Source organism: Dromiciops gliroides, chromosome 2 (assembly GCF_019393635.1).
Source record: "Dromiciops gliroides isolate mDroGli1 chromosome 2, mDroGli1.pri, whole genome shotgun sequence".
Taxonomy (NCBI): Eukaryota; Metazoa; Chordata; class Mammalia; order Microbiotheria; family Microbiotheriidae; genus Dromiciops; species Dromiciops gliroides.
Genome location: NC_057862.1, coordinates 192,691,612 through 192,709,533, shown reverse-complemented (window position 1 = coordinate 192,709,533; position 17,922 = coordinate 192,691,612). Strand labels below are relative to the sequence as shown.

At 46.4% G+C, this 17,922-nt stretch overlaps 1 protein-coding gene across 1 annotated transcript in view; it reads left to right on the top strand.

Moving 5' to 3' along the window:
• The window catches only part of SPTBN5 (spectrin beta, non-erythrocytic 5), a 104,060-nt gene extending 86,548 nt beyond the window's left edge, over positions 1-17,512 (top strand). Inside the window, exons 58-70 of the mRNA XM_043980561.1 lie at positions 275-430; positions 1,168-1,385; positions 2,622-2,811; positions 3,333-3,509; positions 4,760-4,864; positions 5,292-5,585; positions 5,877-5,942; positions 6,363-6,449; positions 6,604-6,695; positions 8,689-8,768; positions 11,075-11,180; positions 11,431-11,525; positions 14,498-17,512. Of these exons, the coding sequence (XP_043836496.1) occupies positions 275-430; positions 1,168-1,385; positions 2,622-2,811; positions 3,333-3,509; positions 4,760-4,864; positions 5,292-5,585; positions 5,877-5,942; positions 6,363-6,449; positions 6,604-6,695; positions 8,689-8,768; positions 11,075-11,180; positions 11,431-11,525; positions 14,498-14,565 (1,734 nt within the window). The 3' untranslated portion in view covers positions 14,566-17,512. The remainder of the gene's footprint in view (positions 1-274; positions 431-1,167; positions 1,386-2,621; positions 2,812-3,332; positions 3,510-4,759; positions 4,865-5,291; positions 5,586-5,876; positions 5,943-6,362; positions 6,450-6,603; positions 6,696-8,688; positions 8,769-11,074; positions 11,181-11,430; positions 11,526-14,497) is intronic.
• Positions 17,513-17,922: the final 410 nt, after the last annotated feature.

The window sequence follows — 17,922 nt, the reverse complement described above, 5'->3', positions numbered from 1 at the left end:
CTAGAGTCAGGAAGACCCGAGTTCAAATCCAAGCTCAGTCACTCACTAGCGGTGTGACCTTGGGCAGGTCACTTACCCTGTTTCCCTCAGTTTCCTCATCTGTAAAATGAGCTGGAGAAGGAAATGGTAATCCACTCCAGTTTCTCTGCCAAGAAAACCCCACATAGGGTCACAAAGAGTCAGATGTGACTGAAAAAAGGCTGACCAACACCCTCTGACTCCAGAGCTAGGGATCTGAGCAGTCACACCTCCAGTTCTTTCATTGTCTTCCTAGAACCTGGTTTCTGCCAGAGAGGTCCATGGTTTTGATCAGGCAGCGGCTGAGTTATGGAGCTGGATACAGGAAAAGGCGACCGTGCTGGGTCAAGGGGACTTTGGCCACGACCTGTCATCTGTGCAGGCCCTTCAACGGCAGCAGAGGAGCCTGGAGGTAGGGGAGGGGGCCTCAAACCTGGGAGAGCCAGACAGCACACTCTCCTTCCCAGATGCTTGAGTAGCAAAACCTTCTGGGTTCTGTGGCTAGATCTGAGAGACAGAGAGACAGATGACAGAGACAGTAAAAGATAGAGGCAGAGACAGACAGGCAGTGAGAGACAGGCAGAGAGACAGAGAGAAAAAGAGAGAGGAGAGAGGAAACAGAGGGGAGAGTAGAGGAGTTGAGGGGTGAGGATACGAAAAAATGGGGAGAAGAGAAAGCAATAGGACAGAGATGGGAGAGGAGAGAGGGAAGGGGGAGTCTAGGAGTAAGGATATAGAAGAATGGGAGAGGGGGAGAGACAGAGACAGAGAGAAAGACAGAGAGAAGAGGGAGGGAGGGAGGGAGAGAGAGAGAAAGAACAGAGAGGGAAGGGGGGGAGAGTCTAGAGGTGAGGATGTGGAAGAATGGGAGAGGGAGAGAGTAAAAAGGAGAGGGGAACACCAGCTCTGGATTCGGGAGGACCTGAATTCAAATTTGGCCTCAGATACTTGACACTTACCAGCTCTGTGACCCTGGGCAAGTCACTTAACCCTCACTGCCTTGCAAAAAAGAAAAAAGAAAAAGAAAAGGAGAGGGGAAGAGAAAGAGAAGGAAAGGCAGGAGGGAGGGATGGGGGATAGAAGGAGGATCCTGGGCCAGGGAGCATGAATCCAAGGGGCGGGTGGTCTGCCTGTGTTCTCTGGTCGCAGCGGGAGCTGGTAGCCATGGAGAAGGAAGTGGGTCGGGTGCAGGCCGAAGCGGGATGGCTGGGCCGGCTGTACCCGGCCGTTCAGGGAAGCCTGGCAGAAAGACTGGCGGAGGTGCAGGAATCCTGGAGCGCCCTGGACCAAAAGGCCCAGAACCGAGGCCAGTGGCTGCAACAGGCTGAACGTGGCCACGTCTTCCTGAGCCGATGTAGAGAGCTGCTGTGAGTGGGGGCCCCAGCCTATGGTTCTCCACTCTTCACAAAGGCTATGGGCCAGGGCCCTGCGCTCTGACCTGGCCAGCCCCTGTCAGGAGTGCTGTGGTCTGGTGTGGTCCGGAGGCGGGGGGGGGGGGGGGAACAACACATTGTGGGGGTACAGTTGAAGCAGATGGGGATGTTCAACCTGGAAAAGAGGAAGTGCAAGAGGGGCGTGACTGCTCTCCTCAGATATCCAAAGGGCCGTCCCAGGGAAGAGGCATTAGGCTTATTCCAATTGGCCCCGGAGGGCAGCTGAACCAGAAACGCCGGGCAGAAGTGGCAAAGAACTGAATTTAAGCTTGCTGCCAAGAAAAATCTCCTAACAATGACTGCTGACAAAAGTAGAACTGGGGGGCAGCTAGGTGGCGCAGTGGATAAAGCAGCAGCCCTGGATTCAGGAGGATCTTAGTTCAAATCCAGCCTCAGACGCTTGACACTTACTAGCTGTGTGACCCTGGGCAAGTCACTTAACCCTCATTGTTCCGCCAAAAAAGAAAAACAACTAAACAAACAACAACAAAAAACAACCAACTGTCCAGGAAAGAATTGTTCATGGGACACACTTTTAAGTTCAATCTGTTTTCTCCATCATGTTCTTAAATCTGGGCAATCAACAAAAGGATAAATGGAACCCCAATTGGTAGTGTTTGCAGATTTCCTGGGTCTAAATGCTCATGCAGAAAATTTAACAATCAGCTCTCAGGAGCCTGGATCTTCAGATCCCATTGAAGCTGGCTCTGGCATCCCCCTGCAGGGGGGACAGTGCTGAGGGACTTTCCTCACTTTCTCCAGATGTGACCCCCATGGGATGTCCATTGGTGGTCCTTTGCCCTCTCCAAATGTTTGTTTTTCATTCTCACACTTATTTGATCACATCCTTTACTCTGGGATCATGGCTCTAAAGCTGGAAGGGACCTAAGAGGCCATCTAATCTAACCGACTTCATTTATACAGATGGAGAAACTGAAGCGGGGAGAAATCAAGTATTTGCCCAAGGTCACACAGCTAATAAGGCTTAGGGGTGGGATTCGAACCCAGGTTCTCTGACTCCAGAGCCAGTGGTCTTTCCAGTGTTCTACCCCATCTCCTTTGGGGAAGAGGACAAGAAAGCATGCCCTTTGTTATAATGGTTCTCTCCTGGGCCCTCCAATCTAAGTCTCCTACACTTCTCAATCTGACCCAAATCCCTCTGCTCCACAGAGGCCTGACCCAGGAGATGCAGAGGTTAGTAACCCTGGAAGAAGTGTCTGGGGACATGAGCAGGGCAGAATGGCAACTCCTGCAGCATGAGGGGCTCAGGCGGGACATCGAGGAACACCAGCTCCTGGTGCAGGATGCCCAGCGAGAAGGAGAGCGGCTGGTGGGCAGCGGCCATTTTATGGCCCAAGAGGTCTGTGCAGGAGAAGAGATGGGAGCAGAAGCCAAGGTCGGGCTTGCAGGAGGTCGGATTGCCTGGGGCTTTGGGAGAGAGCCCCAGCAAGGAGAGGGAAGTCTAGGGGTGAGGATGTGGAAGAATGGGAGCTCAGAGTGCTGGAGGTGCTAGGAACCCAAGGCAGAGCTGTTCTTCCTGTGGCCTCTCTCCTATGCATGGTCCAGCCCTGCCTGGTCTGGCCAACCTCGGCCTATCCTCTATCTTATGAATTGGCTTAATGACATAGTAGAGTGTCAGGCTGGGAATCACGAAGAATTGAGCTCAAATCCCATCCCATACACTTACTAGTGGTGTGACCCTGGCCAAGTCCCTTAACCACACCATGCCTCAATGTCTCCATCTGAAGAATGGGGATAAATAATACCTCCTGCCTCATAGGGTTAATGTAAGGATCAGATGAGATAACATGCAAAGCACTTCGCATACCTTAAAGTGCTTTATAAATGCTAGCTATTAATATCATCCTCTTCTTCCTCCAGGTAAAGGAGTGGCTCCAAGAACTGGGAGACCAGCTGCGAGCATTGCAGGAGAAGTGGGAGCATCGCCAGGGGCTGTACAAAGAGAACTGGGAGCTACAGAAGCTCCGACAGGAGCTAGAAAAGGCTGACACTTGGCTGAGCTCGAGAGAGGGCCTCCTCCTGGACCCCAACCTCGGGGTAAGTCACCAGCCTGCTCTGCCCCGCCATCCTCTCCTAGGTCCCTTGGGGCCCTGGCTTCTCTAGCTCCCCAGCAGGGCTGGGGCATCTGCCCAAACAGGACTCATGAAAGGCAAGTAAAGACAGGCTACCCTCCAAGGAATTTGACTCAACGAACAAATTCAGTAAATATTTGTTGTGTCTCTTATGTGCAGGGCAAACCTTTTTGCTCCTTTTCAAATAAAAAGGGCCAAGGCTAAAAGTTCTCTCAGAAGACTATTTCTCTGTAAAGGTGATTTTAGATTGTATCATTCGTCCAGTTCTCACCTTTTGCTGCTTATTCAATTAAACATTCCCCTTGGCTTTTCTTATTTAAAAAATGCTGTGTGATCAGCACTCAGAGACAAAGACAAAAATGAAACAATCCCTCTTCTCAAGGAGTTTATATTCAATGGGGGAGGGCCTTGAAGACTTACATAAATATAAGTGCGGTATGGGGTAAATACTGAATATTTGGGGCAGGTGGGAGAGGCAATAGCCCTGGGTGTGGGGAGGGGATTTGAAGGTCCCACTAGGAGGGAGTACCTAAGTTAAGGTTTGAAGGAAATCAGGGATCCTAAGGGATGGTGGTGAAGGAGTGAGTGCATTCCAGGCATGGGTCACAGCTTGTACAAAGATATGGAGGTGGGAGATGTTGAGTGCTGGTACAGCGATGGGTGCTAGCTAGGAACACAAAGGTGAAAAATAATGCAGAGCTTACAGGATGGGAAGGGAGCCTCGACTTGTGTATATGTAGAATCTGTAGAATTTCATGGGAACAAGGAGAGATCATAGAGTGCTGGAAAATCTGAAGAGGGAAGAGAATATTTTATGCTTGGGGGAAGGGTTTGACTTCAGATCGGGGATGGCTTCATGGAGAAGGCGGCACTTGTATTGAACCTTGAAAGAAGATGAGAAACAGGCTTCAGAATTCCAAGCATAAGGGTCAGCCTGGGCAAACTGGCAAAGGTGGAAGATCGCGGGTCAAGTTTAGGGAACCAGTTTGGCTGGAACACAGAGTACATGAAGAAGAGTAACAGGAAATAATCAATCAATCAATAAACATTTATTAAATGCCTACTATATGCCAGGCACTTAGGTGCTGGGGATACAAAAAGAGGCAAAAGACAGTGCCTGCCCTCAAGGAACTTACAATCTAAATAAGGCTGGGAAGGTGTAGGTTGGCACAAGGTTAGGCCTTTGGGTCTCATTTCAGCACTGCTTCTTTCCAGAATTCGGTGTCTGATGTAGAAGAGCTACTCAGAAAGCACCAGGACCTTGAGAAGACATTGGCATCTCAGGAAGAGAAGTTTGACCAGCTGCAGAGGAAGACTAAGGCATGGGGCGGGGTTAGAAATGAGAGAACCAGGACCCAAGGCAGACTAGAGATACTCTAGTTACAAGTAGAGGGTGGGGGAGGGTCTATCTGCTTGGCATCACACTGGGACTCGGCATCTCTCCAGGCCCTTACCTCTTCTTTCTTAACCTTCCTCCCTTCAGTATCACCCCTTTCTGTTCCCATTCCCATCTGGTAACTGCCCCTGCATTGTTGGTTGAATGAGGTGCTATTGTAAAGGGGTGGAGGACAGGGAGGGGAAAAACCTGAAACTGGGGGCAAGATAAAGATGGGAACCACAGAGAAGGGGGGGTTCTTGAGAGGATTGGACTTGGGAGAAGTCTGAGAAGAGAAGAAGGCATGGGCAGACTATCTCAGTTCAGAGTCCATGGCCTAGACTTAGCCCAGTCTCTACGTTGTTCCCACAGAATGACCATCAGGAAGAAGTAGAAGGTTTAAGGCCCAAGACCATGGACAAGGGAAGTCTACGGGTCCCATCCCTCCAGAAGAAGCCCCTGGGGTCAGGAGCAAAGTCGGCTGATAGGATAAACCTGGAGAAAAGGATCCCTTTCCAGCCCTGGGCTTCCTTCACCACCATATTTCCCCCATTGCAAACAGACAAGCAGAACGTCCCCCTACACAAGAGGGAGTCAAGTAGGGAACAACCCTTGGGAACGAGAGGGACCAGCTCTGCTTCTTTCCTACCCCCTGGAACCATATTAGTAAGTAAAGACCATGGGATCTGGGATTTGGGAGACACTGGGGTGGTGAGAGAGTGGTGTGATCTGTTGGATTTGGAGTCAGAGGAACTGAGTTCAAATCCCGACTTGGCTATTTACTATCTGTGTGACTTCACCTCTGTGAGTGAGTGAATGAATGAATGCATGAGTAAGGCATTTATGAAGTACCTACTATATGCTTAAGCACTGGGGCTCCCAATAGAAAAGGAAGGCTGACCCCAGATCTGGTGTTCCAGCCTCTCATTTCTCAGCCCCAGTGTCCTTTGTTTTCAGGGTCTAAAGGCTCCCCCTACCCTGGAGGAGCTAAAAAAGCAACAGTTCCTACCTTTCAGGAGGCAGGTAAGGCCCAAGAGCTGAGATTGCTTCTTGTGTCTTTGTTCTTCTCTACTCCTTTGAGTCCTCAGGATGAATGGAGAGTGGGGGCACCCTGTTGGGACCAGGCACAAATGGCTTTCTACAGTCTGGGTGTATGCAAGCCTATTCTGTAGGGGGACACTCCCCTGTCGCTCAGGATGCTGCAGGATTGGCTCCCACCCATAGCCCATCACGGACTGTAAGGAACAGCAGAGCTGTTCTTCAGATCCCCAGGGAAGGAAGGCTCTGCCTTGTGCTGCCTGTCAGCCCTTCTCCCTGTCATACTGAAGGGGCCCAGAGATAGCCATTCCTTAAATCACTGCACAGCTGCTTGAGCAAGTCAAGGGGGGAGAAGGGAGGAGGAAGGGGAGAACCACTCCCACTCCCCACGCTTTGTCTCTGCAGCTGGGTGGGAGTCCCTGGAAGAAGTACGATGGGGCATTGCAGTGGGACCTCCTGAAGCTGAACCCAACCATGAGAAAAACACCCGAGGTACATGGGGCAGAGCCCAGAAGATTAAGAAAGGGAGGGGAAGAGGTGGGGTGGGAGAGCCCAAAGAAGGGAGAGGGTTCGAAGGTGAGAAGCTAAGAAATAAGAGCAAAGAGAAGAGGGGTCAGTGTGGAGACCTGCTTTTTCCTCTTCTCAGGATGTGGCTTCCCCAGCCCCCCAACACCGAGTGGGAGCCCAGTGCGGAAAGTCGAGTGGCTTCCTTGAAAGGGAGGCCCCCTTCCACCTGAGGTGAGAGTCCCTGAGTCCTTGGGGGAAGATAGACATGTGATCCTGGGGACATAACAGACAACCAGATACAGACGCGGGCTGCAGCTCGCTCTGGCTAGGCCACTTCTTTGGGGGTTCTGAGGGAGAGAGATAAGAGGTTCTGATGGCTAAAAGGTACCCACAAAAGGACTGAGGGAAGAAAGAAGAAAATTGGAACAGTTTAAAATGATGTCCTGTGTGTGATGGGTTTGTTTGCCAATCAGGAAAGAAGCGGTTTCATCTCCTAGGGATGCGTATAATAGGTGTCCACTCCATATGAAACCCTAGGATTTGGGGAGAAAGGAAAAGAAACAGAAGAGAAAAGAAGAGAAGTCGCATAATAATAATGATAACTAGTAACTAGTATTTATGTAGCATTCTAAGGTCTGCAAAGATCATTGCACTAGTTATCTCTTTATATTCTATGCGCAACAACTCTGAGAGGTAGGTACTATTATTATCCGTCTATTATAGATGAGAAAACTGAGGCAGAGATCAAGTGATTTGCCAAGCTAGTGAGTATCTGCGGCAGGATTTTGAAGTCGTGGCAGCTAGGTGACACGTGGATAGAGTGCCAGCTTGGAGTCAGAAAGACTCATCTTCCTGAGTTAAAATCTGGCCTCAGACACTCACTACCTGTGTGACCCTGGGCAAGTCACTTAATCCTGTTTGCCTCCGCTTTCTTATCTGTAAAATAAACTGGAAAAGGAAATGGCAAGCCATTCCAGTATCTCTGTCAAGAAAATCCCAAATGGGGTCATGAAGAGTCAGACACTACTGAAATGACTCAACAGCTTTGTGAATCTAAGTCCAGCACTCTCTCTCTCTCCACCATGCCACCTGGGTGCCACAAAAGAATGGGCAAATAGCAGAGACAGCAGACAGCAGAAGTGATGGTGAATGTTAGAAACAGCTGCAAGATTAGAAGTGGTGACAAGCTGATACCAGACACTGATGGTAGAAAGGAAGAGAAGCAGTAACGCAGAGAGACAGATTACAAAACCACACTGCAGTCACAGAGACAGATGCCTGTTTTAGTCCCCAATTGAGCAATCAACAAGCATTTATTAAAAGCCTACCGTGTGCCAGGCACTGCGTTAGGTGCTGTGGGTGCAAAGACCAAAAAACGAAGTAATCTCTGCTCTCAAAGAATTTAGATTCTTTTGGGGGAAAACAATAGGTACACATATAAGAATATCATACAAGGGGGCAGCTAGGTGGCACAGTGGATAAAGTACCGGCCCTGGATTCAGGAGTACCTGAGTTCAAATCTGGCCTCAGACACTTGACACTTACTAGTTGTGTGACCCTGGGCAAGTCACTTAACCCCCATTGCCCTGTGGAGGGAAAAAAAAATATATATATATATATACATCATACAAAATGAATACAAGGTAGTTAAATACAAGGTACTTATAAAATCATTGTTCAGTCATGTCCGACTCCATTTGGAGTTTTCTTGGCAGAGATACTGGAGTGGTTTGCCATTTCCTTCTCCAATTCATTTTACAGATGAGAGAACTGAGACAAACAAGGTGAAGTGAGTTGCCCAGAGTCACACTGCTAGTAAGAGTCTGAGGCCAGATTTGAACTCATGTTGCTTAATAAATGTGAAGAAATAAGAAATGATACAACAAAGGACTTTTTTGATTGCTTCTATCATCTTTTTGTACCTCAACTAAAGGATCAGTGGGTTGCCCAAAATGATTCTCTTAGAACCTTCTGGTTTTAAAAGTCCACAGTTGGGGCAGCTAGGTGGCGCAATGGATAGAGCGCCGGCACTGGAGTCAGGAGTACCTGAGTTTAAATCCAGCCTCGGACACTTGACACTTACTGGCTGTGTGACCCTGGGCAAGTCACTTAACCCCAATTGCCTCACTAAAAACAAAAAAACAAAAACAAAACAAAACAAAAAGTCCACAGTCATATAATTATAATTGTTTTATTCTCTCCCTGTCTGTGGTGCCTGGCACAGTAACACTTCTGAAATCCTGCTTCCAACATCACCAGAAGGACAGGCTGGTCTCTCTCTACAAGTCCTGAGCAGCAATGCCGGTAGGTTCTGTGGGAAAGACAGGGTAAAGGAAGTTGGGACAACCTGAAAACCTAAGTTTTACTCCCTGGGATCTACACAGCTCTTTTAATCACTTATATTCGTATCAGACTTCATTTACTTAATTTTACTTTTCAAAGACCCTTTCTTTTCATTATCTTCTCTGAACCTCATAATAACCCTGTGAGGGAGATAGATTATTATCTCCATTTTATGGAAGAGGGAAGTGAGCCCTCAGTGAGGTTGAATATCTTGCCCAGGGTCACAGAGCCAGTTCTGGGACAAGAACCCAGATTTTTCAACTAGCCTCCTACTCTTTCCACCACATGACAACTATTTCCTGGGATCTCCCTCCAGACTTTGGTCCTTTTGGAATCCCCCCTGGGATCTTTGGCCTCCATTTTCTCTTTTGGAAATTTACCGATACTATTGTTCTAGGAATTCCCTTTCCCAGAACTATAACTTGGAATACCAGCAGTTGGGAGTCGGGAGAGGCAGAGATCCTGGCAGACCCTCAATATACATTGCCATCGCTGCTAATGTTGGGTGTCTATCAGTGACACAGGTCCCCAGACAGTCTGAGAAAGTCTATCTTGGTTGGGTACGGCTACATGCTGGCGGTAACCTGTCCCAGAAGAAAAGTATTACAATTATAATCACAGGGCCCTTGTGAGGAGAGAGGGGAAGGAGACATTCTTTCCCAGAATAAGATTAGGGTGGGGGGCTTACCTGTCTATCATAGTCCTCTACACCTCATATACTGGCCTAGTTATAAGCACACTGGGGCCAAGGTGCCTATGGCCTCATGCTAGTGACGGTTCTGCATTTTCTTCTTTAGCTTCATTTGAGAATCTCTTGTGTTTTGATTTTTGTTTTCTTTTTGCATCTGAGAATCTCCCATAGCCTCAGTCTCTTTAGGGCAGGGGTTCTTTTTTCTTTTTCTTTTTCTGTGTTTATTGATATTTTCTGTTTCTTACATAGTTATGTCAGGTATCCCTCTCCCCCTCCCCCACAAAGAGCCATCCCATATGATAAACAGTATTTTTTAGAGAGGAAAAAAATGAGCACAGCTGATCAATATTGAAAAAGTCCAAAAACTTGTACAATGCGTTAACACCTGTGCATTTCCAACCTCCCCCCTCCCGTGAAGGGGTGAGTTGGAAGTATTTACTCATATCATCTTCGTTAAAATGCTGTTTGATCTTTATAATTGTATTATTGTATTTATAATTGTATTATTCGTTTTTGTTTTTTGGCTCTGCTTCCTTCACTCTGCATCAGTTCACGTAGATCTTTCCATGCTTCTCTATATTCATCACATACATCCTTTCTTGTGGCACAGTTATATTCTTTTACATTCGTGTACAATAACTTGTTTAGCCATTCTCCAGTTGATAGGTATTTACTTAATTTTCAATCCCCAGCTATCCCCAAAGCGGCTGTAAATATCTTGGAGTATATGGGAACTTTCATCTTATCAATTGCTTCCTGGGGTATAAGTTTAGTAATGGAGTTTCTGGTTCTAAGGAGATAGACACTTTAATCACTTTATTTGTATAATTCCAAATTACTTTCCCAAATGGAAAGTTCCACCAACAATGTATTAGTGTGCCTATCTTTCCTCAACACCTCCACCATTTACTATTGCTACTTTTTGTCATTTTGGACAATTTGCGGGGTGTGAGGGTTGTTTTGATTTGCATTTATCTTATTATTAGTGATGTGGAGCATTTTTTTTATGTGGTTTTGAATACTTTGCAATTCTTCTTTTGAGAACTGTTTGTTCATGTCCTTTGTCCATTTACCTATTGGTGAATGGCTAAGGATAGGGGTTCTTAAGCTTTTTGTGTGTCACTAGACCCCTTCTCAGAATAATGTTTTTAAATAATTGAAGGAAATTCAAAATTTCACTTAGAGGTTGGTGAAAATAAAGATGTAACTTTTTTCCACATCTGACTTCATGGAACCCCATAACCTGTCTACAGATCCCTTGAGGCTCTATGGACCACAGGTTAAGAGCCCGGATTTAGGGTAATTCTTGTCTTGGCTCCCACAGAATCACTCAATTTGCATCTCCTGGACTCAGTCTTTCATAGAACTTTTTAGTGGCAAAGCATAGAAATTCCATAGCACTGGACATAATGATAGGGACATCAGAAGGGGTCAGTAAATAATTATTGCTTGAAAGACTCCATCCAGACCCTCTGGATCTTGGAGAACATGAAGCAGACAGAGAAAGGGAGGCCATTCTGAAGAAGACTCAGCCACTGAACCAGGGCCTGACTTCTGATCTGATCTCGCCCCATAGCTCTTCCTGAGGCCCAAGGATTAAGCCTAGAACCCAGAGCCAGACCTTTCAGCTGCTTGAATGGGAACCCTGCCGAGAAACTGACGAGCAAGATCATCCTACCCAGGTAAGAGATGGGGTAAGGTGTGTGTGCTCTAGTTAATGGGAGAGATGCTTAATCAGCTCAGCTTAATCAGCTTTTTAGGAGATGATCTCCAAGACTCTGGATGTCCTCAGCTACCCCAGGAGGCAGAGCTTGGTACTTAGCTGGGTTCCCATAGATCCTACCCGTGTGCTCTCTATTCATGTACTTGCGCTGGACCAGATCAGCCCATCTCTGGCCCCACCCTGACAGAGAGGACATTGTATGTTCACAGGAGAATGCCTTCCTTTAAGCCCCAGTGGAAGACAGAATTTCTGGAGAGAGTTCCACAAGACTTCGTGCAGCCATCAGCTCCTGGCCGTGGAATGGGTAAGGGACGTCCTGTGTGTCTCCTTCCATGTCCAGTGAATTACTTTCCAACATTTGTTTTTATAAGATTTTTAGTTCCAAATTCTTCTCCCTCCTTCCTTCCCTTCCCCAAAGCAGAAAGCAATCTGATATAGGTTATATAGGTACAATCACATTAAACATATTTCTGCATTAGTCATGTTGTGAAAGAAGAAATCAGAACAAAAGAGAAAAACCTCAGAAAAGAAAAAAAAAGAGTAGAAAGAATATGGTTCAATCTGCATTCAGATTCCACAATTCTTTTTTCTGGACGTGGAGAGCATTTTCCATCATGAGTCCTTTGGAATTGTCTTAGACTCAGCTCTTCTCATCAGGGCAATTATCTATCACAGCTGATCGTCATACAATGTTGCTGTTACTGTGTCCAATGTTCTCCTGCTTCTGCTCACTTCACTCAGCATCAGTCCACTTAAGTCTTTCCAGGTTTTTCTGAAATCTGCCTGCTCATCATTTCTTATAGCACAGTAGGATTCCATTACATTCATATACCACAACTTGTTGCCCTTCCCTAATTGATGGGCATCCCCTCGATTTCCAATTCTCTGCCACCACAAAGAGAGCTGCTATAAATGTTTTTGTACACATCATCATCATCATAAACGGTGACATTTTAAGTAATGTTTGACAGATGGATAGTTGTGGTGAATGACTTTCCAAATAAAATATCTTGAAAAGGGCGGAGCTGAGACCATCTCATTTGGGCAAACCTACTCCTTACAATTTTAGTCTTTCCTCCTATTTTCCCCTTTACTTAGACAGACCACAATTCCTCTCCTTTCCCACATCTGGCCTGTACCTTCCTCTCCGCCTTATACCTTGCCTTCATCTTTGGCTAGCCCAGACTTTCAGGTTCCCCTCTAATTAGGGAAGGAAGGAACCCCACTCTCTCTGTCACAGTTAAGAGCTAGGAACCAAAGTTGGGTGACTCCAGCAAAATGCCCATGGATTTATCCAGTCTTCTCACCAAGAATCCTTTGAGGCCACAAGAGAGCAGCTCAGGAACCTGACATATCTGTGTGCCCCCTGAAGACAAAAAGGCAAGAACAGGGTTGACCTGCTGACTTTCTGGAGCAATAATCATAAAAACTAGCATTTGCATAAGGCTTTAATGTTTGCAAAGCAGTGTACTAAATGCTCTTTCCGGGCATCCCCCTTTGTGCTCTGAACCTGGCTTAAGTTATTACTATAGGATGTGAATTTTTAGGTTCAGAAACCTTATGCGGCTTGGAAGGATGCCCCGAGGTCCTGGGCACAGGTGGCCGACATCCGGCTTTTTTTATCATCTTGTATGGATTTTTCCCGTTTCCTTCAGTATTCTTCTCTCCCTCACTTAGGTTTCCCCTACTTTTACTCGAAAGTCTGCTTGGGCCCTACATGGGAAGGAGGGAGTAATTATAATTAGATGGGAACCTCTGTGATGTAAGGGGAGCAAGGACACACAGAAATGATGGACTTTATTCTCATCATATGCCAATCTATAATGTAGGGATTTCATTTACCAAGCTGTCTATACCATTGCCTAGCACCGTCTGCACCACTGCCTGGGAGGGAGGAAATCCTGTCCTTGGACAAAATGGTGCCTGAGGAGAACCAGCTCTGTGATCGCTTTTAGCCTCATACCCCGCACCCCTGCCCTACCCCCCCCCATATATAATTGAGTAATAACAACAAGGGAGGCAGCCTGTTGTAATGCATGAAGAGCTGGCCTCGGAGTCAGAAAGACCTGGGTTCAAGTGCTGCCTATAACATCTTCACACACCTCTCTGGGCCCCCGCCAAGCCTATAATTTACAACCTTATTGTTAGGGGTCATTTCCATGCCAGAAATTCTCCACAGCCATGAAATTACATGTCTCAACCTTCTAGCAATAGTCGTTGACATTTTACACAGTGTTTAATATTTGCAAATTGTTTTACAGACACATTTGAGCCTCACAGAAACCCCAGAGGTAAATAGGACAAGAATTGTTTTCTCGGTTTTGGAGGCACGGTGTTTGCTCATTTTCAGTCACATCTGACTCTGTGACCCCATTTGGGGTCTTCTTAACAAAGCTACGGGAGTGGTTTGCCAGTTCCTTCTCTAGCCCATTTTACAAATGAGGAAACTGAGGCAAACAGGGTTAAGTGATTTGCCCAGGGTCACACAACTAGTAAGTGTCCGAGGCCAGATTTGAACTCAGATCCTGTGGACTCTAGGCCCAGCACTCTATTCATTGTACCACCTCGATGCCTCTCTTCATCTCGGTTCTACAGTTGTGGAATCCTAGGCTCAGGGTTCACCCTTTTCACAGATGAGTGACTTGTATCACACACAGAAGCTCCTAAGAGTCAAAGGCATGGATCAAATCCAGGGCCCCCTGGACTTCAAGTCCAATGTTCTTTGTACTCTAACACATTGGTATGTAGGACAGTCAGTCAACAAGCATTTTAAAAAAACATTACCCAGATAGCAAAGCGAGTCATGGGGCCCACATCCTAAAGCTGGGTAGTGTGGTGGGTAGAATGTTAGACCTGGAGTCAGAAAGACCTGAGTTCAAATGTGTCTTCTGACTAGCTCGGTGACCCTGGGCAAGGCATTTCACCTGTCTGCCTCAATTTCCCTATTTGTAAAGTGAGGATAAGAGTAGCATCTACCTTCAAGGGCTATTGTGAGGATGAGATATTTGTGAAGTACTTTGCAAACCATAAAGCACCATATAAATGCTAATTGTTTGGTGGTGGGGGTTGTTTTTTGTTATAATCTTGGTCATTTCTGAAGACTACCTGCCTACTCCCAACAATTTTTCTAACAGGGGAAGGGCACCAGAGTTGTAGAGCGGACTGCAGAGTTAAAAAAGATCTCAGCTGTGGGGAGGGGGTAGTGGGGGAGCCCAAGCAGCCACACCCATAAGCCCCCTGCTCCCTGGTAAAAGCAGACTCCCTATTCTCCTACAGGACCTGGGCCTTCAGATGAGACAACAAGGGCTCCCGACCCCAGCACGGGGGAACGAGAGAAATTCTAAAAAGACATTCTGGAGAAACCATGCTTCAGAAAGAGTGGACATGAGGAAGGAGAATAACTCGGCGTCCTGCTTCCCCAAAGCAGAGTCTTACACCCCAGCCCCAGTGTTTTTCTCAAACCTTTAAGAAATCCCAACAAAGATTTCATTGGCTAACAAGATAGAGCAGAGTAGGAGCGAGGACAGTGATGAGGCTGTTTCTGCTGAAATTAAGCTGCATCTTCTGTCCTCCTTTTGGTTTATTCAGTGTGTGGCAGTGCTGTCTCCAGGCCTCATGCTTAAAGCAGTGTGGTACAGTGGAAAGAATCTTGGAGCCCAAGCACCTGGATTCAAATCCTACTTACTACCAGTGTGACCTTGGGTAAATTACAACCTCCCTGGGCCTCAGTTTCCTCAACTGTAAAATGAGGGGTCAGACCAGGTGTTCTCTGTGGTCCTATCCAGCTCCAGATTGATGAATCCTGAGTAGAAGGAGCACTAGGAGTCAGAAGACCTAGATTCTAGCTTTGGCCCAACCAGTTACTAACTGCGTGGTCTTGGACCTCACCTGAGCCTCCTGAACCTGCTTCCTCATCTACAAAGTGTAAGGACTGGCCTCAATGATCCTGAAGGTCCCTTCCAGACTTCACAACCTTTGCTTCCTTCTCGAGGAAGCGGCTCTCTGACGTCTCCTCTGTTTGACCATGGGGATCACGCAGGAAGAACAAGCTTACCAGAAAGTCGAGGAGCATGGAGGGGACTCTTAACAGGATGAGAGAAAAGACCCAGGAGGAAAACAAAGAAGAAAAAACTAAAGAACCAAAGGGAACCCAACACAGGGGCATATGAGGGTCAAGAGGCACAAGGACAGGGGCAGCTAGGTGGCACAGTGAATAGAGCACCAGCCCTGGAGTCAGGAGTACCTGAGTTCAAATCCAGCCTCAGACACTTAACACTTACTAGCTGTGTGACCCTGGGCAAGTCACTTAACCCCAATTGCCTCACTAAAAAAAAAAAAAAAAAGAGGCACAAGGACAGAAGGAAGCATGACTTCTGAGCATTTGGAGATGTGGATGGGAAACAGTGCTATCCTAGAAAGAACCTAGGATGCATCTCCAAGGATTGTGAAGCCTTGGAGAAGCAGGGAGCCAAAGGATTTGGAGACACAGTTGGTATTTTCACCACTGTTACCAAAGGGAAGGACTTTAAAAGGGAGCAGAGGATGTAGGAAGTGACTAGCAGGTTAAGAAGATGGTGTCAGGGGCAGCTAGGTGGCACAGTGGATAAAGCACCGGCCCTGAATTCAGGAGGACCTGAATTCAAATCCAGCTTCAGACACTTGACACTAACTGTGTGACCCTGGGCAAGTTACTTAACCCTCACTGCCCCCCCTCCCCAAAAGAAGATGGTGTTAAAGATGTCGTTTTCTGGCCCAACATAAGATATGAGAAGGGCAAGTTCTCAGCTAGAAACATTACACAAGGAATGGAAGAATCTATTTGAGAGGAAAGGACATGAGGAAAAAAAAAAGGGGGGAGAGTCCAGGTCCAGTAGCCAGAGGAGGCAGCAAGTATGACACAGGGTGGTAAGGAACAGGAAGAGGCATTCAGGAATTCACAGGAGACGATAATGAGGAAGAGGGGAGATGTCATACAATAATATTGCCCAAAGTATGAGAGGTCAATATGACCCACAGAGATCACTAAGTCTTAATAGGAAGTGATTCATGACCAGGATATTGCAATGGAAGGCTACACCTTATTCAAAAGAACAGATCTGACATAAAGGTCAGTGGGGTAGCACGCTACAGCAAGATAGTCACCTGTGTGGAAATCCCGATGAGAGAAGCAAGGAACAAAGCATTTGATTATGACTCGGGGGAGGAAGGTGAATCAAAGGTATTGTCGTAGTGGAAGTATACTAAGCATCACCAGACCTGCTGATGAAACTAGATGATGACTTCATCAGACTACAAAGGGGGTGGGCAAACAGGTTGGATTTAGGAGGGGAAACTTTGCCCAAGTCAGGCATCTGCTGGAAGAGTTTGCTAAAAGTAGAGCAGCTGGTAAGTTCTTGATTCACCTAGCTGAAAATTTCATCTTCTGAAAGATGGAGGAAACAGCAAGGAAGGTATATGACGAGTCTAGCCCTGGGTTCTTTTTCTTTTTTAGTTTTTTTTTTCTTTCGATTAACAAAAATTTATTCTCTCTCCTTCAGACCCCTTCCCCTGCACTGGGAAAAAAAAGGAAGACAAATGAAATCCTTGGAATAAATATGCATAGGCAAACAAAACATATTCCCATATTGCTGGCTCCTGTTCTGACTAACAAAGGGGAAATAGTGAAGTAGGAATGAAAAAAACTCAAGGGACAGTGGTTATGAGCTCCTAGTTTTGTGATGCTAGATAAGGGTGTAGGACCTTAGGAAGGCAGTACTGTGAGAAGATAAGGAGGATCCAAGGCCAAAAAATCACTTAAAAGGGAAGGCTGGCCAAAAGGAAAGGAAATATTAGTTGTGTAGTTGAAATTGATTTTGAAAAGAAGGAGGAGTTCCTACCTGCTCCTAACAAGTTCAGTTTACTTGGTCTGGATGTCCTGCATCCCAGGCTACTGAAAGACCTCATCGGTGTGATTGTCGAACAACTGTTAATGAAATGTCCTGACTTTCAAAAGATGGAAAATGTTGACTACTTCAAAGCATTGTGTCATAGGATTTAGAGGTGGAAGAAGCCACAGCAATCATCTAGTACATTTCCTTCATTTTGCCAATGAGGACACCGGGCCCTGAGAAGTGGCTGCCGGAAAGCCGGGCTTTGAATGAGGTGCCATGGCTTCAAGGTCAACCCTCTTTCCACTATCCCAAGCTCATAAAAACTGATTGAGTGTTTCCCACAAATTCTCATTTGGTGCTGACAACAATATCCAGAGACCATGGGTATTCTGGTCCCATTCTGCCAGGCTCCTGGCTGGTGGCCTTGTTGTTCATTCTTGGTTTAAAAAAGAAAAATACATGTTTAGAACAAACAGATCAATGAAATAATCATTTGTAAGTATTTTGAAAGAGAGGAGCCAGCATAGCTTCATCATCCAGAAAAGATCATTCTACCCACACTAACCTAATTTCTTTTTTGGTAGGTGGCTAGACTAGTAAATCAAGAGTAATAATAGGTAGCATTTATATAGTGCTTACTATGGGTCAGGCACTGTGCTAAGCACTTTACACATATTCTCTCATTTGATCCTCTTAACAACTCAGGCAGGTAGGGGCTATTATTATCTCCATTTTACAGATGAGGAAACTGAGGCCCCAAAGAGGTGAAATAATTTGCTCGGTGTTGTATAGTGAGTGCTAAAGGTGGAATTTGAACCCAGGTTTTCTGAC